The 23,550-nt window shown below is 43.9% G+C and overlaps 1 protein-coding gene across 3 annotated transcripts in view; it reads left to right on the top strand.

Annotated features, from left to right (window-relative positions):
* sp4 (sp4 transcription factor) overlaps nucleotides 1-23,550 on the top strand; it is an 81,762-nt gene that overhangs the window by 40,346 nt on the left and 17,866 nt on the right. For all 3 annotated transcript variants that reach the window (XR_005460687.1, XM_038797436.1, XM_038797437.1), the window contains exons 4-5: nucleotides 4,106-4,343; nucleotides 11,105-11,304. Coding sequence is in view for 2 of the 3 variants with exons in the window: in XM_038797436.1 (XP_038653364.1) it covers nucleotides 4,106-4,343; nucleotides 11,105-11,304 (438 nt within the window). In the remaining variant the exon portion in view is untranslated. The remainder of the gene's footprint in view (nucleotides 1-4,105; nucleotides 4,344-11,104; nucleotides 11,305-23,550) is intronic.

The raw sequence follows: 23,550 nt of genomic DNA, 5'->3' as shown, positions 1-23,550 counted from the left end.
TAGTGAATACTTAAATTTCAAAAAGCTGCAATGTGTGTCAGCATGTTTTGATTAGGCACGTTTTGTGATCTCCTGGAATTTGTTGTGATTCCCTTAAGAGTTCGTAGATAAATTTTCTAGATTTTCATTCTATTGGCTCAGAATTTCTGAAGATTCGATTTTTACTTCCCGTAAGATCATATGACTAAGTGAGAGGATACACTGGGAGTCACAGTTATGCCTCACAGAATATGTTCCACAAAGAAAAAAAGGGTGGATCTCCATAATCTGCAATGCCAAAGAGCATACAAAGCGGGATGAGGGAAAAACAAAGCCCGTGCAGGATGCCAGCAGCTCAATATTGCAGAAAGTCGAGAAAGTATAGATAATTTTACCTCTGCACTGACGATGGAATCACAGAATGGTCAGAGTACAAGAGGAGGCCAATCGTCCCTTTGCACCCTTACCAGCTCTCCTATCCCCGTAGCCCTGCAAATTGTTTCTGCTCAGATGTGTATCCTTTTCCCTTTTGAAAGCCTCAGTTGAATCTGCCTCCTCCACGCTCTCAGACAGTGTATTCCGGACCTTAACTACATGATGCATAAATTAAGTTTCTGCTAATGTCGGCATTGGTTCTTTAACCAGTCACCTTAAATAAGTGCCCTTTAGTCTCTTACTCTTCCACCATTGGGAACTGTTTCTCCTTAGCTACTTTATCTAGGTCCCTCGTGATTTTGAACACCTCTATCCAATCTCCCTTGAATCTTCCCTTCTATAAGGACAATATCCCCAGCCTCTCCAATCTAGCCATTGGCTGAAGCTCCTCATTCCTGGAATCATTCGCGTGAATTGTTACTGCATCTTCTCTAAAGTCTTCCCATCCTGCTTATGATACTCCAGTTGAGGCCGTCCTAGATTTCTTAAGGTTCATCATAGCCCCATGCCCCCAGCCTGGTCGTCCCATGGGCCCAACCTGCCTTTATCCTCTTGGACGCCTTCCCTCAGTTCACAATACTTTATTGTGTCATCCACAAATATTGAAATTGTGCTATGTATACGAAAGGAATTTAGGAAACCAAAAAAAGAGGGTATGAAAAAATATTGGGAAATAAATTTGAGAAAACGAAGTACAAAGAAACCACTGCTTCACCTGGAAGGACATTTTGGGATCTTGGACGGTGAGCAGAGAGTAGATAAAAAGGCAGGTGTTAGCTCTCCTGCACGGGAAAGTGCTGTGGAAAAGGGTCAGGGTTTTTGGGTGACTGAAAAGTGGGCTAGGGTATTGTGGTGGCAACGGCAAGAGACAACCTTTCCTTTTACCTATTCTTCACATTGTCCAAGTTCCCAAGCACTCCTTCCAAGTAAATAGAACATACAGTGCCGAAGGAGGCCATTCGGCCCATCGAGACTGCACCGGCCCACTTAAGCCGTCACTTCCACCCTATCCCTGTAACCCCTCCTAACCTTTTTAATCACTTAAGGGCAATTTATCATGGCCAATCTACCTGACCTGCACGCCTTTGGACTGGGAGGAAACCAGAGCACCCGGAGGAAACCCACGCAGACACAGGGAGAACATGTAGACTCCACACAGACAGTGGCCCAACAGGGAATCGAACCTGGGACCCTGGTGCTGTAAAGCCACAGTGCTAGCCACTTGTGCTGCCTCAAATAAATTTAGAGTGCCCAATTCATTTTTCTCCCCAATTAAAGGGCATTTTAGCGTGGCCAATCCACCTACCCTGCAAAGTGCTTTCCTTGTACTTCTTTCAGTCTAGTGGCTGCTCACAATGTGGTCTCCTCTACATTGGGGAGACCAAATGCAGGTTGGTGAGTGTTCTGCAAACAAGAGCCTGAGCTTCTGCTGACTTGTCATTTTAATAATCCATCTTGCTCTCATGCTGACATCTCTACTCTCTGCCTACTGAACTATTTCAGTGAAGCTAAATGTAAGCTTCAAGAGCAGCATCTAATTTTTCAATGAGGCACTTCACAGCCTTCTTGGACTCCACATTGAGTTAAGCAGTTTCCGACTAAATTATTTTGTTTCCTTTTCCCCCCACATGTATCAGTTTTCTCCTCGCTTCTACTTCAGTCAGCACCACATCTGCTCTGGGCACATCTTTCGTTTCCTTGTTTCTTTTTTTCACCCGTCATCATTCTCTTTGGCCCCAGAAGAGCCATTCGACCTGTCACCCTTTCACAAACTTTCCTCCTGTCCTTGTCCCATCCATACCAGTTCACCGTGCCAGCCTCCCCGGACAGGCGCCGGAATGTGGCGACTAGGGGCTTTTCACAGTAACTTCATTGAAGCCTACTCGTGACAATAAGCGATTTTCATTTAATTTAATTTCATTCCTTGCTCAGAACTTTTCCCAACTCTGATGAAAGGTCACAACCCGAAATGTTGACTCTGTTTCTCTCTCCACAGATGCTGCCAGACCTGAGTTTTTCCCCAGCACTTTCTGGTTTTATTACATGTTTATATCCTTCTGCATTCTGTTGTTCCAGTGTTAAGCTACACTGGACCAGAATTTGCAGCAAAAATAATGGCAGGTTTAATGCTGCTTACCATTTACTACTGTGTAAACCTTCCAGCAACCCAGAGTGAGGATGAGATACCATGGGAATTGCTAATCACAAATTGGACGATTTGCACTTTCTTAACCTTGCAAAAACAACAGTTTGCCATTAATCTCCGTGTGAGTTACATGAAGTTGCTACATTTGAACTTTAAATGCCCATTAAACTCGCTACAGAAAGGTATGACTAGCACTTAACAGCGCAAGTCTCTTTTTAATGAGATTTGTGATTCTGCAAAGCTAATCAACCACTCCAGACCAGAGAGGAAACTGCTTAAACTGTGAAATGAAATGAAAATCGCTTATTGTCACGAGTAGGCTTCAATGAAGTTACTGTGAAAAGCCCCTAGTCGCCACATTCTGGCGCCTGTCCAGGGAGGCTGATACGGGAATCGAACCGTGCTGCTGGCCTGCTTGGTCTGCTTTAAAAGCCAGCGATTTAGCCCAATGAGCTAAATCAGCCCCTTGTAGATGTGTTCTCACATTTCGTTATTTTCTCCCTATCAAATATCTATTTCCCTTTTTCGTTTTCTGTACTGATTTGACTCTGATTCACCTTATTTCTTTTGCCACCATTTCCTGTTTCTTTCTGAATACTTAAAACTTATTGATTGAGGTCTAGCTGGACATACTCCCCCAATTTCTTTTGACAGATGTAATTTAAAAAAAGTTTACTTGCATGTTTGGAGGATGAGTTTGGCTGTTTTGTTGTCTTAACATATCCGACCACATCTGCGGTGTTTGAAAAGTCTAAGCATAAATGTGTAAATATAGAAATGGGGAAGTAATACTTCAATTGTACAAACTATTGGTCAGGTCACATATTGAAGGACTTTCGGCTTTGGCTTCTACACTTCAAGAAGATATATTGGCCTTGGAGGTGGAATGGTACAGCTATACCAGAATGATACTGGGGCTTGGGGGTTAGGTAATGGGGATAGGCTTCGAAAAACTATTTTGCATTCCCTTTAGTTTGAAAGGTATGGAGTGATCCAGTCGAGGTCTTTAAAATAATTCATTTGGGGAGAGACAGGTAAAGTCTTTCTAGCGAGGGCATTCAGAACAAGAATAATTTTGCAATTGGATCTAAGCCATTGAGATCTGAAATATATTTACTCCCATAAAGGTTGGTTTAAAAACTTAGACCTGTTTTCTCCAAAGGCTTTGATTGCTGAGTGAATAGAAATGGTCAATACTGAGATTCTTAGATTTTGTTTGGGTAAGAATATTGAGGAATTTGGAGCAACGCTAAACAGATAGAATTGGGATACTAATTGACTGTGTTCTGAGGCAGGCTCGAGGGGCTGAATGGCCTCCTCTTCCTGTGTTTGCTCTTCCATTATTGAAATTTGTATAAATACTCAATATGGTATTTAATCAATGATGCTTGTATTGTATCTAAGAGTATGGGCAATTGTTCAATTTGAAAATGACGTGCAAGTAGAAAGATTTAAGCATTAGACTATCATTAAATAGATGCTTTCTTTTTATGTACTGTTCAAATATGAAGAACAATTGGCTTTACGTGTAATGCTGTCTCACAGGTCAACACCAGACCCAGGATGGTGGAGATACAAAATGGCATCTGAAAGTACAGCCTGCAACTGTAACTCCAGTTACAGTAGCTGTTGGCAGCATTGCCAATGCTGCACTGGGCACCGTTAGCCCTAACAGCATCACCCAAGTACAGCTCCAAACAGCTAGTGAGCAGGATGTTCAGCCTGGCAAAAGGCTAAGAAGAGTTGCTTGCTCATGCCCCAACTGCAGAGATGGAGAAGGAAGGTGAGTGATGATAGTAACATTTCATTTGATATTTTTATTTTTACCACATTCCCTAATGCCTGAAATTTTAAAAGCTGTATTAAAAGTTACTTGGACTTAGTGGGTGTTCTGTAAAGCATAACACCAAAAGTTCACTTTAGCATGGAGAATGGGAAGGACTTATTTTTAAGTGGTATGTTTTCAATTTTGTTTTCGCCCCTATTTTGAAAACACCATTACAGTTTACCTTACATTTCCCTCGAGACTTATCATCAGTACCTTATTTCCCCCTAACAATAATGTGGAAATTGCATATCTAACTCGTGGTTGCAAATGCAAATTGGGGTTAAATGCAAGATGTTTGAAATGTTCCTTCTTTTCAGTCGGGGAAAAGAAAAATGGGTGTAGTTGGCAAAACTACTTCAAATCTTCAAGACTCACCTGCAGACATTGGAGTAAAATGGACTCCCAAGTATTTTTTTTTAAAAACTGGAATCATTTAGGAAACCATTTGAATTTGTAATTGAAGAGACAATGAGTCTTTAGGAAATAGATGAGCAAAGATTGAAAATGCTGTGTTGAAAGAAGCAGCAGCCCAGTTAAACTTGCTCTGTGGTCCTTCAGATGCGGAGCAGCAGTTTTCAAGTGCATGCAAATTTAATAATACTGTAGCAGAATTGGCTGAGGTTGGATTATTCTCTCAAGCAAATTATTAAATTGCATGATACCAGGAAGTAGTGAAATGTGGAATTCACAAACACAGTGAGTAGTTGAGGCAAATAGTATAGATGCATTTAAGGGGAGTTAGATAAGCATATGAGGGTGAAGGGAATAAAGGGGTATGCTGATAGCTAGATGAAGAACATAAAAACTAGGCTAAATCACTGGCTTTTAAAGCAGGCCAGCAGCACGGTTCGATTCCCGTACCAGCCTCCTCGGACAGGTGCCGGAATGTGGCGACTAGGGGCTTTTCACAGTAACTTCATTGAAGCCTACTCGTGACAAGCGATTTTCATTTCATTTCAGCAGCTCGAGCTTGCTCTGCCTTGCAGTATGATCAGGGGTGATCTCATCTCCACCTTCCTGCCCACTCCCCAGAACCCCTCATCCCTCTACAAATGAAAAGCTTATTTATATCCTCGAATTTGTTTAGTATTCTGTCATCGGCTGCACTGTGGGGCTGAGAATTCCACAGATTCACGACCATTTGAGTGAAGTTATTTCTCCTCATTTCTGTTTTAAATCTGCCACCCCTTAGCCCAAAAATATGGCCTCTCGTTCTAGAATCTCCCAACAAGGGGAACCATCCGCTCTACATCTACCCTGTCAATCCCCTTTAGCATCTTGTACCTCAATTAGATGATCTCAGGGCAGCATGGTGGCACAGTGGTTAGCACTGGGACAGAGTCGCTGAGGACCCAGGTACGAATCCCAGCCCAGGATCATTGCTGAGTGGCGTTTGCGCATTCCCCCCGTGTCTGCATGGATTTCACCCCCACAACCCAAAGGTGTGCAGGATAGGTGGATTGGACACGCTAAATTGCCCCTTAATTGGAAACATAATAATTGGATATTCTAAATTTATAATTTTTTTTAAAATTAGATCTCCTCATCCTTCTAAACTCCAGCAACTATAGGCCTAAACTGCTCAATCTCTCTTCAAAGGCGAGTCTTTCATCCTTGGAATAAATTTCTGAACTGCCTCTAATACATTTCTGTCCTTCCTCATGTAAGGGGACCAAAACTGCACAGTTCTCCAGATGCGAGTACGGATGGGAGGAGGCTCAAGTGGACCATAAATATCAGAATGGATTGATTGGGCCAAATGGCCTATTTCTGTGCAGTGTGGTCTATTTAATTGCATGCTATCATAAATTCAGATCAAAATAATTTAACTTTCAGCTGACTAAGTAGAGCTTTGAAAAATATCATGCAGCTGACTCTTTAAGCAAGAGCTGAAAAAAGCCCTGGACTTTCCTCAATCTTGATTCTAATTATTGTCAACGTCAACATCGAGTTGACTATTTGACTGGAGTCGGTACTCTTCAGACTGCTGATGGGGCCTCGCTTGGTTGAAATAAATGCTGTTAAAACCAGGTTCCATTGACTGGTGGCAGGCATGTCTTCTTGGAAGCTGTTCTCCACAAAATCCAGAAGTTTGCTTTTTTGTGGTCAGCTATTTGAAACCTATGCTTAGAGAACCTGGTGGCACTCGTGCAGACGTTGCACATAGAAACTTCAGGAAGAGAGAACAATCTGTTCAGCCCTATCAAGCCGCGCTCTGCCATTCCACTAGATTGTGGCTCACCCCATCCAGATCCTATTTTATCTGCCATTGCTCTAAATTCCCTTATAGCCTTAGCTAACAAAGATCTATCTCTGTCATGAATTGTCCTTACATTCTCACCCTTTGGAGGCAAGGTTTTTAGATATCTGGTACCCTTGGATGCACAACTTCTATTCCTTTATCCAAGTCAAAACATTTGTTATGGCACCCTGGGCTAGTGCACAGTTAATTCCAGCCCCACTTGACCGGAGTTGCAATACAGGTGAAATTAGATTTTATATTAATATCCATGGCTTTGTTTTGAGTTAAATTGACTACAGTCAGCAAGTTTGTAAAATGTAAACAATATGAATAGGAAGGAAATACAACTGGCTACCTACTGTCTGATTCCTAACTGCCCCCACCACCACCACCACGCAGACAAATAACACGGAAGAAATAAGGTGGTTGAGAGGTAGAGAAAATGTAATAAAATAAGATAAGGATCTTTGAATCAGATGGATGTCTTCCAGTTAGTTTCTTATGTTTAGGCCTCAGTTGGGTATGTTTCCTTCAGTTTGTAATCTTCACTGCAGACTCACATACAACTGGCAGCAGAGAGAGGAAGAAACACAGCTCCTTTTTCTTGAGGGTGTAGAGGCTTCTGGTTTTATCTGACAAGATAGTTTACTTTTTCTGTAGATTCTGAATTCTTTGAGTTTACAGCAAAGATATGCCATGCACTCACTACTTTTAGAACAAGAAAGCACCTCTTTCTACAAGTGCATTCCTTCTTGCAAGGCCTTATGCCCAACTCTCTCAAAGCTTCACACAAGAACCAATCGTAGACTATTGTCAGGCAGAGCACTGTCACTGGCCAACCTACAGGTTGCCAGCCAACCGATCGAACTGACATCCTCCAAACCTGGTTCTGTGATTCATCCGGCGCTGATGAATCTAGTATCTCCTCTCCGAAATACAAAACCTAGGAACACACTGCCCTGACAAGCACACTTCTGCTTAAAGGCACATTCTGGGTATGGGGCCTTGGACCAAAAATAATAAAATAAATGTGAACAAAGGAAATAAACTGGAAGGGCTCTTATTGAAAGTGAAGGAATTAATCTTCAACTGAAATGGGACCAATTTTCAAGCTTTGATTTCATGTTATGCCAACTCCGAAGAACTTTGTTTTCCTGATCTGGCTTGTTTATATGGGTTTGGAGTATTATATATTCCACTGAAGCATGAAACTTTGCTAAATATTACAAATATTACCAGGGGCTGATTTAGTTCACTGGGCTAAATCGCTGGCTTTTAAAGCAGGCCAGCAGCACGGTTCGATTCCCGTACCAGCCTCCCCGGACAGGTGCCGGAATGTGGCGACTAGGGGCTTTTCACAGTAACTTCATTGAAGCCTACTCATGACAATAAGCGATTTTCATTTCATTTTTTCATTGGTCACAATTATTACTGCTCTTCGGCATTTTAATATCTTTGTCTCCAGTGCATTGAGCAGTAGCCAATTATTAAAAGTTAACTTAGCCAATTATTAAAAGTTAACTCAGCAATCTAGTAGTGACATGCCAAAAGCTGGGAACATGACTTGCACTCTTGCTTTGGAGAGCAGAGTTCACATCTTGTATAGACTGGTTCACGCTGCTCCCTCTAGGGGGCAGATGTTGCCAATCATTGCTAATTTTGTAAAGGAAATTAAATATGCCATCGGTTTAATTTCTTAATACATGGCTGATGTATGTCGTTGAATAGGTTAATCTTGCAGTATTCCATTATGGGGATATTAGAGGAATTCGGCCGGTTTTTGGGATACAAATTGAATAAGGGAGAGAGTGGTGTCTTTGCGATCCAGGCGAGGAGGCAGAGAAGAGATTTGGTGAGATGCCATTCAAGGTGGTGGGAGGGAGCTTCGATATTTGGGTATCCAGGTGGTGCGGGAGTGGGAGCAGCTGCATAAACTGAATTTGGGGTAGCTGGTAGAACAGATGAGGGGGGACTTTCACAGGTAGGACATGCTCACATTGGTGGGGCGGATACAGACAGTGAAAATGACGGTCCTCCCGAGGTTTCTGTTTGTTTCCCAGAGCCCCTCAATTTTTATCCCAAGGCGTTCTTCAAAAAGGTGATTGCAGAGATCTCAGGATTTGTTTGAGCGGTAAAACCCCGCGGGTGAAAAAGGTGCTGCTGGAGTGAGGGGTTCATTAACTACTACTGGGCGGCAAATTCTGCGATGGTCAGGAAATGGGTAATGGGGGAGGGGTCAGTATGCGAGCAAGTGGAGACGGTGGGGGCACTGTTAACAGCAGAAATGCCGGCTCGGTACTCCACAAACCCCAATAGTAGTGGCAGCCCTGAGGGTGTGTGACAAATGTGGGGCAGCATATGTGGTTAGAGAGGGCGTTGTGTGGGCACCGATATGTGATAACCACTGGTTCGCCCTGGGGGGGGGGGGGGGGGTTGTTGGATGGGGTATTTCGGAGTTGGCAGCGTTGGGAATCTCTTTTTGATGAGGGTTTCCTGAGCTTGGAGGAGCGGGGGGAGGAGTTTGAGTTGCCAGGCCGGGGGGGGGGGGGGGTTCCGGTAAGTGCAGGTGAGGGATTTTATGCGAGGCAGCTTTCGACCTTCCCACACCTGCAGCAATGGGGACTGCAGGATAAGGTGGTATCGAGGACAGGAGTAGGAGAACGGACGGCCTCAGAAATCTTTAAATTGCTGATGGAGTGCGAGGGAGCACCAGTAGAGGAGGTGAAGAGAAAGTGGGAAATAGAGCTGGGTGGGGAGTTGCAGGCCGGGTTATGGGAGAAGGCCCTGAGGAGAATGCATCCTCGTTGTGTGCCAGGCTCCGCCTGATACAGTTTAATGTGGTCCACAGGGCATACATTTTATTTATTTTTTTAAATTAGAGTAGCCAATTATTTTTTCCCAATTAAGGGGCAGTGCATCGTGGCCAATCCACCTAACTTGCACATCTTTGGGTTCTGGGGGTGAAACCCACGTAAACAAGGGGAGAATGCAATCTCCACATGGACAGTGACCCAGGGCCAGGATTGAACCTGGAACCTCGGCACCGTGAGGCAGCAGTGCTAACCACTGCACCACCATGCTGCCCTGTCTATAGGGCACACATGACTGTGGCCTGGATGAGCAGGTTCTTTGAGGAGGTGGAGGATAAGTGTGGGTGCTGTGCAGGTGGTCCTGTGAACCATGTCGATATGTTTTGGGCATGTCTGAGGCTGAGGGATTTCTGCCTGGGGTTTGCTGACCTCATGTCAGAGGTCTTAAAAATGAGGGTGGTTCTGAATCCAGAGGTGGTGATCTTCGGTGTGGCGCTGAGACCGATGTTACCAGGGTGGAGGGACTCGGAGCCCCCGTGTAGGTTAGCGACATGGTGGGATTTCTCAGATTCGGAAAAAATTCAATTTGCCTTGAGGGGTTAATTGCATTGGTTTGCTCGGAGGTGGCAGCCGTTCATCAACTTCTTGGAGAAAGATTAAGCTATCAGCGGGGGAGGGCATGGGAGAGATGCGTAAGGATAGGAGAACCAACGGTGGGGTGGTTGGGGAAGGTGGCATTGTTTATGTAAGCCATGTTGGCTGGGGTCTGTGCCCAAGGGGTTTGTTAGTTATATTGTTGTTTTTTTTTTGTTGAAATTTGATATTTACAATTGTTAAAGTAAAAAAAAATCTCGGAGTCTTCCAAATTAAAGTCAAAAATGCCACCAATGCACGATCAGCATTTGAAACAAAGTTGTGATCCTGAAGGGAAGTAATTGTCCAAAATAAACCATATCAGCACACTGCTTTCCTGCTTTAATTCCTTTCGGAGAATGTCAAAAATGATTGAAATAAGGATTGCAAATAAACCACAAATGAAACTGGTTACGTTGTGGACTGATTATTGTTGTTGGAGTCCAAATGAGTTTATGCTGTGGCTGGCAGTTATAGGGTTCATTAAAATTGGTGTTTACCGATTTCCTTCTGAAATCCACGCATACCTCCTACAGAACATTCCCTTTGATTGTGGCCATGGCTCTGTGGTTGCCTGGTAGCAATTGATTAACAAAATAGCTAACCTATTAAAAAAACCATGCTGCCTGCCCCAATTATCACAAGTGTGTATATCCCTTATTATGGTTTCTTAACACCATCATCAGGTGGGTGGAAACTTTGCCCTACAAGGCTATCCTGGGGGCAAAGCAAACATAATGCCAGCACTCAGTATATCCAGCTCCAGGCCACACGAGCACCTGTGGGCTAGTGGTCTCTCACAGAATTTGTAGCAGGAATCTGCTGCAACAACCAAGCAGTTTTTTGTGCCACTGGAGGAACCTTACTTAATTTGAGCAATCTTTAATTGCCCTTACTTTTAATGCTTCAATTGAGAAAAAGCTGCTATTTATAATTAATTGTGGGAGCATTTTCACTGGCTTACAGAAAATGTTGGCATGCTTTGTAATTTTTCCCTTGGAATCTTCCAATTGTGATTTCTGTTTAAATAGGGGTCCAATTGAACCAGGGAAGAAGAAACAGCACATTTGTCACATGGAGGGTTGTGGAAAAGTCTATGGCAAAACCTCCCACTTACGGGCGCATCTTCGCTGGCACACTGGTGAGAGACCATTTGTGTGCAACTGGCTGTTCTGTGGTAAACGATTTACACGGAGTGACGAACTGCAGAGGCATAGAAGAACTCATACAGGTTCGTAAATTTCTCTTTGCTCAAGTAACATTCAAAACTTGGGTGTTTGAAAGTGAAAACTGAAATTAAAGCCTGTTTTCAATGTTCGAGCCTGTTCTCTCCTGGCTATCACATTCCTATAATCTGGGGAAAGATACTTTGAAAGAATGTTATTAACTCTGCTCTCGCCGATATCACTCCATAATCAGCCAATCGGAGATTTGAGTCGAGTATTAAGGGCTGTGTTCCAACACAGCCTCTTATCAAAAGGAAGAAAACATGAGTCGCTTGGAGCAGTTTTGAGGGGGCGTGAGGGCTCACAAATGTCCCAGTTGAAAGTGAACTTCCTATGAAAGTTTTGTGGTTTTAAAAACAACTTGCAGTCTTTATCACTGATTATCTCAAACTCAAAGCTAAGACTTAGGTACAGCATAACCATGCTAGTCTGAGTATACAATGTTCTCAGTGATCTAACTTTTTAATCCTTATCGCATGATTCTAATCCATTTTCTACCAGATTTCATTTAGAAGTATCAATGAATGTTTTGAAGTTCAATTCTTTAATGGAGGAATTTTGTGTGTTTCCTGTTCCGAATTAAGTTTTTATTGAGTGGACTGTAATGCCAAAAGAAGCTACTTGTGTCTGAAGTTGGTTGAAAGCTTCCTGATGCCTTTTTGTGCTAGTTGAATGTTCAAATTAGATGCATGGCTGAGACAATGTAAGCATACATGAATATTAGTTTATTGTGCTTTGAGGCAAGACATAAATCAGAGAAGCATTGCCATCTAACGAAGTATCCATTAGAATAACAGTTAACCAGTAACAGCGCAAAATTATTTTCTTGTTTATAGGAATGTTAGATACTGATGGCACTTAAAGTTTATATTGCAATCTTAAGTGCCAGCATGAAGGCACTTAATGTTCTTCTGTCTTTCCCAACAGAGAAAAAGATCAACTTCATAATCATTAGTTTGACAGGAAGATGTACATGTAATTTTGTTGTACAAATATATTGAACCTCGAGCAACATTGTATTTATATACTATATATTTTTAAGTGCACTTTTTCTTGAAGAGCTCTGACTTGTCGTTGTCAGTTCCTTGAATTCATGCAATTGGTATGCCTGCAAATTCCCCAAACGGAGCGGATCAGTCAGCATCTGAGAAGACAAGTTAGTGTTTGAGATTTAAACTGCTATTATTAGCTTTAGTTTACTGTGGTTTATAAAACCTCCTCTTATCTATGTTGTGCCTTTAACGTAATGAAATTGTTCAAAGCGTTTTACAGGAGCATTATGTACAACACCCAGTGTAGGTTAATGAGCACAAGGTGACAGGTGAAGAGGTCTTGCTGTGAGTTAAGACACAGGCAGCAGAGTTTTAGATGACCTGCAGTTTACAGAGGGTATAGTGTGAGACACCAGCCAGGAATGGTAATTGGAATGGTAAAGTCTAGAGGTAACAACGTCGTGGGAGGGTGAGCATTTCTACAGCATGATAACTGGAAATCTGTATGATTGGTCCAATTGTGTTGCCATTAGCTTTCATTCTGCTGAAAAATAGCTGAGAAAGATGTAACAATCAGTCAAAAGCACTTTCATAGAACCAGTGGAATCGAGCACCTCATTGACAGCTCCCCTTGAGGCAAGGGCAGCACAGTGGGTAGCACTGTTGCTTCGCAGCGCCAGGGTCCCAGGCTCGATTCCCGGCTTGGGTCACTGTTTGTGCGGAGTCTGCACGGTTCTCCCCGTGTCTGCGTGGGTTTCCTCCGGGAGGTCTGGTTTCCTCTCGCAAGTCCCAAAAGACGTGCTGTTAGGTGAATTGGACATTGTGAATTCTCCCTCTGTGTACCCGAACAGGCGCTGAAATGTGGTGACTAGTGGCTTTTATGTGCAAAACAGGGTTTTGTTTCCAGGCTATTTTACAAGGGCATTCCAAAATAATGGGCTGTGCTTTATTACAGGACAACCATAATGCTGCAAAGGTTTCATAGTTAACTGTTCCATTGCTCTTTTGGTGGTATTGGGATGTCGATAAATACATTGTTGAATTTAAATTATTTTATTTTCTAAATGTCTAGTGGCACCTTTTCTCCTTGTATTGCTAATAAATTGATTTCTCTCTAAAGAGAGCTGCTGATATCAATCAATATTGCTCCCTGTAGCTGAGATATCAAAAATATTTTTTAAATTGCCCTTTCTGTATTTGTTTTTGTCCATGATGTAACTATCTCCCTGTTAGTTGCTTCCTCATCCAATTTTATGCTAGTTCAGATTCGAGGAGCCTGCTGTTGCAAGATGACATCATGTTCATACAATGAAATCCATCTCTTGTTATCCCGGCACCAGATTTTGTGGGTCTACCATTCTGCTGTTCAAATGAGGAAACTGGATTTAGTGTTGTAAACAGAGGGAATGGTTTATTGATATGAAGGTGGGCATATTCTCCATTTCTATGTTGTACTACATTGGTCTCGATGTGCCCAGATTCTGTTGCTTATTAAAGTACTATCCCTTGGCTCAGAGGGCTTGAATATTTATGGAAAGGGGGCAATCAAGCGGCTGCTTTGTCCAGGATGGTGTAGAGCTTCATGTTGTTGGAGCACTCATCCAGGCAAATGGAGAGTATTCCATCACACTCCTGACTTGTGCCTTGTAGATGGTGGACAGGCTTTGGTGGTCAGGAGGTGAGTTACTCGCTGTAGGGTTCCTAGCCTTTACCTGCCCTGGTAGCCACAGTATTAATATGGCTAGTTCAGTTTATGATCAATGGTATCCTCCAGGATGTTGGTTGTGGGGGATTCAGCGATAATGCCATTGAATGTCAAGGGGCGATAGTTTGATCCTCTCTTGTAGGAAATGGTCATTGCCTGCCACTTGTGTGGCGCAAAAGTAACTTGCCATTTGTCAATCCAAGCCTGGATATTGTCCAGGTCTTGCTGCATTTGGACATCGACTATTTCACAAAGGAGTCGCGAATGGTGCTGAACATTATGCAGTCATCCGCAAACATCCCCACTTCTGACCTCATGATGGAAGGGAGGTCCGTGATGAAGCTGATGAAGCAGCTGAAGCAGGTTGGGCCCAGGACACTACCCTGAGGAACTCCTGCAGTGATGTCCTGGAGCTGAGATGATTGACCTCCAACCACCACAATCATCATCCTTTGTGCCAGGTATGACTCCAACCAGTTGAGAGATCTCCCCCTGATTCCCATTGACTCCAGTTTAGCTAGGGCGCCTTGATGCCAAACTCGGTCATATGCTGCCCTGATGTCAAGGGCAGCCACTCTCCACTCACTTCTGGCATTCAGCTCTTTTGTCCATGCTTGAACCAAGGCTGCAATGAGGTCAGGAGTTGAGTGACTCTGGCAGAACTCAAACTCAGTGCCCGTGAGCAGATAATTGCTGAGTAATAGATCAAAAACAGCTTCTTCCCTGCTGTTGCCAGACTCCTAAATGACCCTCTTATGGACTGACCTGATTAACACTACACCCCTGCATACTTCACCCGATGTCTGCGTTATGTTGTTACATTGTGTACCTTGTGTTGCCCTATTATGTATTTTCTTTTCTTTTATTTTCATGTACTTATTGATCTGTTGGGCTGCTCGCAGAAAAATACTTTTCACTGTACCTCTGTACACAGGGCAATAAACAAAATCCAATCCATCCAAGTGCCACATGATAGCACTGTTGATGACTCCTTCCATCATTTTGCTGATGGAGGGTAGACTCAATTACCCAAGAAAAATTGGCTGGGTTGGATTTGTCCTGTTTTTTGTGTACAGGACACACCTGGGCAATTTCCCACATTGCCGGGTAGATGCCAGTGTTGTAGCTGTACTGGAACAGTTTGGCTAGGGGTGCGGCAAGTCCTGGAGCAGAAGTCTTCAGTATTATTGCCGGGATATGTCTGGGCCAATAGCCGTTGCAGCATCCAGTGCCTTCAGCCGTTTCTTGATCTCATGGGAAGTGAATCATATTGGCTGAAGGCTGACATCTGAGATGCTGGGGACCTCCAAAGGAGACAGAGATGGGTCATCCACTCTGCACTACTGGCTGAAGATCGATGCAAATGCCTTGGCCTCGTCTTTTACACACATGTGCTGGGCTCCATCATTGAGGATGGGGATATTTGTGGAGCCGCCTCCTCCAGTGAGATGTTGAATTGTCCACCAACATTCCATGACTGGATGTGGCAGGACTACAGAACTCCGATCTGATGCCTTTGTTATGTAATCGCTTACTGCTTATGATGCCTATTGCTTACTGCTTATGATATTTGGCACACAAGTAGTCCTGTGTTGTAGCTTCATCAGATTGACCATTCATTTTTCGGTATGCCTGATGTTGCTCCTGGCATGCTCTCCTGCACTCTTCATTGAACCAGGGTTCATCCCCTGGCTTGGTGGTAATGTTAGAGTGGGGGATATGCCAGGCCAAGAGTTTGCAGATTCTGGCTGAGTGCAATTTTGCTGCCATTGATGGCCCACAGCGCCTCATGGATGCCCAGTCTTGAGTTGCTTGATCTGTTTAAGCTTTTATCATTTAGCATCCACCATGCCACACAACGCGATGGAGGGTATCCTCAATGTGAAGATGGGATTTTGTCTCCACAAGGACTGTGCAGTGGTCACTTCTACCGATACTGTCATGGACAGATGCATCTGCAGCAGGCAGATTGGCGAGGATGATGTCAAGTGTGTTTTTCCCTCTTGTTGGTTCCCTCACCACCTGCTGCAGTCTCAGTCTAGCAGATATGTCCTTTAGGACCTGGCTAGCTCTGTCTGTGGTCATTCAACCAAGCCACTCTTGGTAATTGTCAAGTCCCCCACCCAGAGCATGTTCTGCACCCTTGGCACCTTCAGTGCTCCCTCCAAGTAGTGGATGGTGGAATACTGATTCATCAGCTGATGGTGGCCGGTACGTGGTAATCAGCAGGAATTTTCCTTGCCCATTTTTAACCTGAAGCCATGAAACTTCATGAGATCCCGAATCGATGTTAAGAACTCCCAGGGCAATTCCCTCCCAACCGTATACCACTGTGCCATCACCTATGCTGGGTCAGTCCTGCCAGTGAGACAGAACATACCCAGGAATGGTGATAGTGGAGTCGGGGATATAGTCATACTCTCAGAATCTACTATATCTTACAGACAATGTCAGGCTGTTGATTAGCTAGTCTGTGAGACAGCTCTGCCAACTTTGACACAAGCCCCCAGATATTGGTACGAAGGACTTTGCAGGATCGGCAGGGCTGGGTTTGCTGCTGTTGTTTCCGGTGTCTGGTTCAATGCCAGGTGGTCCGTCCGGTTTCATTCTTTTTTTATGTTTTCATAGCAGTTTAATACAACTGAGTGGCTTGCTGGGCCATTTCGGAGGGCATTTAAAAGTCAACCACATTGTTGTGGGTCTGGAGTCACATGTAGACCAGACCAGGAAAGGATAGCAAATTTCACTAAACAATATTAGTGAACCAGATGGGTTTTTACGACAATCAGCAAATGATTTCGTGGTCATCATTAGTCTTTAATTCCAGATTTTTATTTTCATTTAATTTAGCTTCCTTCACCTGCCGTGGTGGGATTCGAACCTGGGTCCCCAGATCATTATCCTGGACCTTTGGATTGCTAGTCCAGTGACAATATCACTATGCCTCTACGCACGTCTTTGGGTTGTTGAGGTGAGACCCACGCAGGCACGGGGAAAATGTGCAAACTCCACACGGACAGTGTCCTGAGGTGGGATCGAACCCAGGTCCTCGGTGCCATGAGGGAGCAGTGCTAACTACTGCGTCACCATGCCGTCCTAAAGATCAAAATTTCTAAATATCCACCTGCTGCCTTTCAGATTCTCTCATCACCACCTTAAAATAAAGTATCTACTTGATAGAATTGATACCTTTTTGTTTTATTTCGTGAAACTAGTACAGCTCTAGTGCTTGAACTTGCCTCAAAGGACTTATTGCATTGCAAATTTGCATTTTGCACTTGAGTTTTAGAAATGCTTAACAAATATCCTGATTGTGCCTCCATATTCATAGATATACATGACCTAGATTTGAAGAGCTATGGCAATATGGTGGACATGATGCACGTTCTGAAATTGAACTCATAAAAGCTGTGGGCGAGCAGCAGAAAGAAACTGATCATGAAAGTTGCTGGATTGCTGAAAAGCCCAAACTGGCTTGCATGTACTGCAGGGAAAGGTACCTGCTGCCCCTAGCGGAGAATGAAATCCCTCTTCACACAGACCACTCTCCCACGTTGTGTGTCACTACCACTGTGGATGGAATAAATTGGAACAAACTTAGCGGTTCAAAATTAGACATCCATGAGACATTGTAAGTCAGCTTCAGCAGCAGAATTGTATTCAACCCCAATCTAATGTGGCTCAGTATATGTCATTACAATCAAGCCAGGGAACCAACCCTGGTTCAGTGAAGAGTGTAGAATGGGAGCACCAGCCAAACTCAAAATAGAGGTGCCAATCTGGTGAAGCTATATTACAAGACTAAATGTGTGCTCAACAACAGACATATGCAGTAGAAAAATTAAGCGATTCCTACCACCAATGGTATCAAATGGTATCACCATCAAAGTCCTCCAGTTTTACTGCATCCAGTCATGAACAATGATGGACATATAAAGAACAGATGAGAAGGAAGTTTTATGAAATTCACAATTCTCAATGATAGCGTGCGGGTACAAAAAATGAGGCTGAGGTGTGTATAACCATAGTCAGCCAGAAGTATCAAGTGAATGATGATCCATCTCCGCCTTCTGTGGCCCCACATTCACAAAAACCAGTCTTCACCCAATTTTGTTCTCTCCCATATAGTATCAAGAAATGACAGAGTAGGGTTCTGGATCCTAACCACATTCTGGCTGCAGTGCTGAGGATTGAGCTCCAGAACCAGCTGCATCTTGCCAATATGTTCCAGTAAAGCTACAACATTGGCAACTACTCGACAATGTGGAAAATTGTCCCGGTATGTGTGGTCACAAAAACTAGAACAAATCCAATCCAGCCAATTATCGTCCCATCAGTCAACTTTCTGTCATCAACAAGTGATGGAAGGTGCATCAGTAGTGCTAGCAAGTGGCATTTATTCTCCAATTAACTTGATCACTTGTGTTCGGTTTCATTTCAACCTGCATCACTTGGCTTGAGATCTCATTAGGGCATTGGTCCAAACATGGACAAAAGAGCTGAGATGAGAATAACTGCCCTTAATATCAAGGTAGAAGTTAGAGCTAAATGTTACATCAAATAGCCCTAGTAAATTTCAAGTTAATGGCTTTAAAAGCTCTCCTGGATACATTTTTAAGAATTCTGCTTTCTCTGAGCCTTTCACACTCTAACTATCCCAATTAATATTGGGGAAGTTGAAATCGCCACTATTGTTACCCTAATGTTTTTGCATTTTGCCTACACATCTGCTCTTCTATTGCCCCATGACTGTTTGAAGGCCTATAGTACACTCCCAGCAACATGATTGCCCCATTTAAAAAAAAAAACACCACCTATATGGTCTCAATTGAGGAACCTGCGAACATATTAGCCCTTCTTACTGCAGTTATTGATCGGTATTACGACACCACTTCTTTTAGAGGCCCCCGTCTCGCCTGACACTGGAATATTGAGCTGGCAGTCCTGCCCTTCCCTCAACCGTATCTCTGTGACAGCAATAATATCATACTTCCATGTGTTAATAAATATCCTCAATTTTATCAGTCTTACCTGTAAGATTCCTTGCATTAAAATAAATGCCATCCAGCCTTGCCATATACCATTATGCCTTAAAATTTCTATCTTTACTCTGCCTTCCAGACTGACTTGGTTTTCCTACTGTGTTTGGCTGTACATGGCCCACTACTCTACCTCCAAATTTTGACCCATCCCCACAGCACTAGCAAACTCTCTTTCCTCTCCTTCCCCCCCCCCCCCCCCCCCCCCCAAGGATATTGGTCCCATTTTGATTCAATTTGTACAGATCGCACCTTCCACAGAAATGGGCCCAGTGATCCATAAAACTAATCTCCTCCTCCTCCTCTTTCCCCCCTCCCCTCACCATCTCTTCAGCCATGCATCCGTCTGCTCGATTCTCCTATACCTCTACTCACTAAAACGTGGCACTGGGAGTAATCCAGAGATTACATACAATTTTGAGGTCATGCTTTTTATATATATATATATATATATATATATATAATATATATATATATATATATATATATATACACACACATCACGTGATATAACTTTCATAAGAAGCAAATACGAACTTACCTCCCCCCCCCCCCCCCCCCCCCCCCCCCACAAGTCCTCCAACATGCCCAGGTCCTTAAAGAACGAATTAATTGCAGCCATCTCTGGTAGAACCTCCCCACCAAGCCTCTGGTGGTATGCTTGACTTTCTCCAGATGCAAGACCGATATCAAGTCTTTCATCCAGGTCGATGTGTTGGGTAGAGATGGGAGGGGTCTCCAGTTGAGCAATATCCACCCCCTGGCTATTAAAGAGGCGAAGGACGAACATCCGCCCTCACTCCCGAGTAGAAAGCCAATGAGTCCAGAACCCCACATTTTTTTGGTTTTAAGGTTTTCCGCAAAACCTTGGATATTGTCAAAAGAGGCCCAGAATCCAGCAAGCTTAGGACAAAACCAAAGCACACAAAGCACATGTGTATGGTTAGCCGGTAAGTGAACAGCGGCCACACTTGTTCTCCTTTTCTTGAAAGAATCCGCTCATCCTTTCTTTAATCCAGTGGCACAAGACCGGTCTCTAATCTACTACAGTTTGATTTCGGATCAGACTGCTGTTGTAGGATTATCTGTATGTTGGCAGCCCAGTAATAAAACAGGATATTCGGAAGGGCCTCCCAATCCTCTGTCTCTCTGAAGCAGAGCGCTGTGGATTTTGGGACTCTTACCTGCCCAGACAAATGTTGATATTAATTTGTTGCCCGTAATAAAAAATGCTTGGGTAAAAAAATGGGTCCGTACACTTTTTGTTTTAAGGAGCACCAAGATTGTGGCTTAGGCCAAGGATGGGGGTAATGATCCCTTAGACGGTGAATCATTGAGCATGTCTAAAATTAATGGTAGTAGCTGCTCTGAGAACCTCTAACAAAATTTGGGTGGGAAGGCGTCAGGACCGGGAGCTTTGCCAGACTGCAGCCAACCGATACATTTCTGTATTTATTCTGGGTTTGAGGAGGGGCTTCCAGTTACCTGTTCCTGCGTTCCTCAATGGTCAAGATGTGGGTAAACCATCTAGAAACCTCATGTCTGAAATATCTGGAGGAGGCTCTGACTTACATGATTCACAGTAAAATGTACTGAAAGCTGCATTTACCTGGAGAGAGGCAAATATCAGGTTACCTTCTTGCTCCGAATCTGAGGAATTTCTCGGGAGGCTACCTGTTTCTTGAGTTGATGCGCAAGAAGACGCCTGCCTTCTTCCCACGTTCGTAGAGGTGCCCCAAGAACGTCATAACTGATGCACCACTTTGTTCATAAAGATCAATTCAAATTGCAGTTGCAAGTTTTTTCTATGCATCAGTAATTCTGGCGTTGGGGCAGCAGAATATTGGAGGTCAACTTCCAAGTTGGAGTCCACCAGCCTTTGTCATTCCTCTCTCCTTTTTCACAATGTGAGCCTTATATGAGATAATCCCCCTCCCCTCATGATGGCCTTTGGGGTTTCCCATAGAGTCGATGGAGAAATTGATTCTGTTTTGTTGAGTTGATAAAAATCTGCTATAGCAGCAGTCAATCGCTCATGGAATTTGTCATCAGACAATAAGATGGTGTCTAGTCTCCAGGGCGGACACTCAGGAGGGCCAAAATAAAAACAAAATTCAGCAAGATGAGGGGCATGGTCCAAGATGGCAATTGCTGAATATTCAGTTGTTCTCACCGAAGGGAGGAGGGATTTGACAACAAAAATCAATTCGGAGTAGGTATAGTGAACATGTGAATCATCCGATGTGAGTCTAAATCGTGGAGGGCGTTCACCGGGGAGTTTATGAAGCTCGTGTTGTCCAATTGAGAGCATAAATATTCACCAAAATAACCAGAGTATTTCCCAGTGAACCACAGATGATGATGTAGCGACCATTGGGGTCATCCATGATCCGGAATGGAGTAAATTTTACTTTTTTGTGGTTTGACCCACCCAATTTTTACGAAGCCTCATCTGGTCCTTCACCCCATTTGGTCTTTCACCCGTACGTGGGTCGCCTGTAGGAACACAACACCGGGTCCAGACCTTCCAAGTGTGCAAAAATCCTTGCCCCCTTCACTGGCCCATTCAAATCCCTCCCATTCCAGGTTATAAGGCGGAGAGTAAAACCTCTACCCCTCCCCCACCATGGTCAGTCATAATATCTGTAGTTCAGCAGACAAAAAACTTTGGAACGGCAAGGCACAATATCACCACGGCAGTAGTCTGTGCTGGTCCTAAAGCCAGACAAGTACAAATTAGTAGACAGCATCAGACTACCAACAATGCCCCCCTATTTTCTCTCTCTCTCGCTCTCTCCTCTTTCTTTTTTTCTCTTCTTCTTCTTCCTCTCCTCTCCCCCCCCCCCCCCCCCCCCCCCCCCGGTTAACCCTGCAATCCCCAACAAAGAAACCAAATGTATATAAAACCTAAACTCTCTAACACTAAAGCTAAAGCTCCCCCTCACTGAATATATGCGAGTGGGAGCTGCAGAATACCTATGCTTACAACCTCCCTTCTTTAGGCCTATCTCTCGCTTTAGCTGAGAGGCTCTCCAACAAATCATATTTTAAAAGTTTCATTAACATTATTCAAAAACAAGAATTTTGCATATAACAATCCTGTGGTAATAACTGCACTATAAGAACAATATATATATAACACTAACAAAATGAGGGAGGCAAGGGGGCACACTTCAAAAGTAATAACTTTACAGTGTAAATCAGCCTAATAAACAGCAATGATCTACCTTCTGAACATACAACAATTCAACTTTTAAACAACAATAGCGAAACATTTGTGCAGAATTCGATCCCTGTTTCGTAACAAAAGTGTTTGCCTCTACTGGAGAGCCAAAGAAGTGATCCTTTCCCTCGACCAAACTTTAAGGTGGGCCAGGTAAAGTAGCACTAACTGGATACCCTTCTTGAATAGGGCAGATTTTGCCCCATTGAACACCGCTCTTCGCTAATTCCATGCTACGGTCCTGGGAATGTCGGATTGAGTAACCCCCCCCATTTAACGTTGTGGTGCTCCCTGGCCCATAAGAGGATCTGCTATTTTACTTTGAAGTTGTGAAACCTCAAGATCATCACTCGAGGGGGTTCCTCTATAAGACGTCTTGGTCACAGCAGATCCGTGGGGGGGGGGGGTGTTTTAAGCACCTCACTCACTATTTTAGAGACCACGTCGGCTGTGAATTCTGTGGGGCTGTTGCCCTCCATTCCCCCCGGCAGACCCACAAGGCGGATGTTTTGCCTTCGAGACCTGTTCTCAAAGTCATTTACTTTATTCTTCAGAAACTTATTTACGTCCAGGACTGTAGACCAGTTCTGTTCCAGTGCCGTGATCCACTCACTGGTCAGTGAGGGCCGCCTCCATATTCTGGACTTTCACCCCATTCTTACATATTTCTATCCATCACCTGCAATTTGCTCGAGATTTGAGTTAGAGACTCGTCCACTGACCTTTTTATTTCTTCGGCCAAAATCCGATGGTGTTTTTTCAATTTGTTTGCCTCCGTGCGGCTGATGTCTTCACCTGATGGCCACAAGATCGCCTGGGGGGGGGGGGCAGGCAGAGGAGCATGCCGCCGCCATTTTTGTCTTCTGCCGACTCCAACGAAGCCTCCGAGTCTGAGCACGTTTTGGTTCCCTCCTTTTTTATTCTTGTTGCTTTTGGACATATTAAAGTACTGTGCCTTTCCCTGGTCTCCTGTTTAGTTTGTTTTTTGAAGCTAGCACTGCGCTTTGAGAGTCGGGTTGGAGCACGTGTGTCTCCCAGTGCTCGTCTTCTGCTTACATCTGCCACCGGAAGTCCAAATTCCCTAACTTCTTGCTGTAGGACCTCATCCCTCTTTTTCTGCCAATGCTGTTGGTACCAATGTTAACCCTCTCCTTTCAGAATGCCCGCAGCTGTTCAGTGACATGCTTGACCCTGGCACCAGGGAGGTAACACACCATCCTGTAATCACATCAGTAACTGCAGAAATGCCTGTCTGCATCCCTCACTATTGAGTCTCCTACAAATATTGCTCT

The sequence above is a fragment of the Scyliorhinus canicula genome, chromosome 5 (assembly GCF_902713615.1).
Source record: "Scyliorhinus canicula chromosome 5, sScyCan1.1, whole genome shotgun sequence".
NCBI classification, from domain to species: Eukaryota; Metazoa; Chordata; class Chondrichthyes; order Carcharhiniformes; family Scyliorhinidae; genus Scyliorhinus; species Scyliorhinus canicula.
The sequence above is the reverse complement of the archived record's forward strand: the minus strand, read 5'-3'. Positions and strand labels throughout refer to the sequence as shown.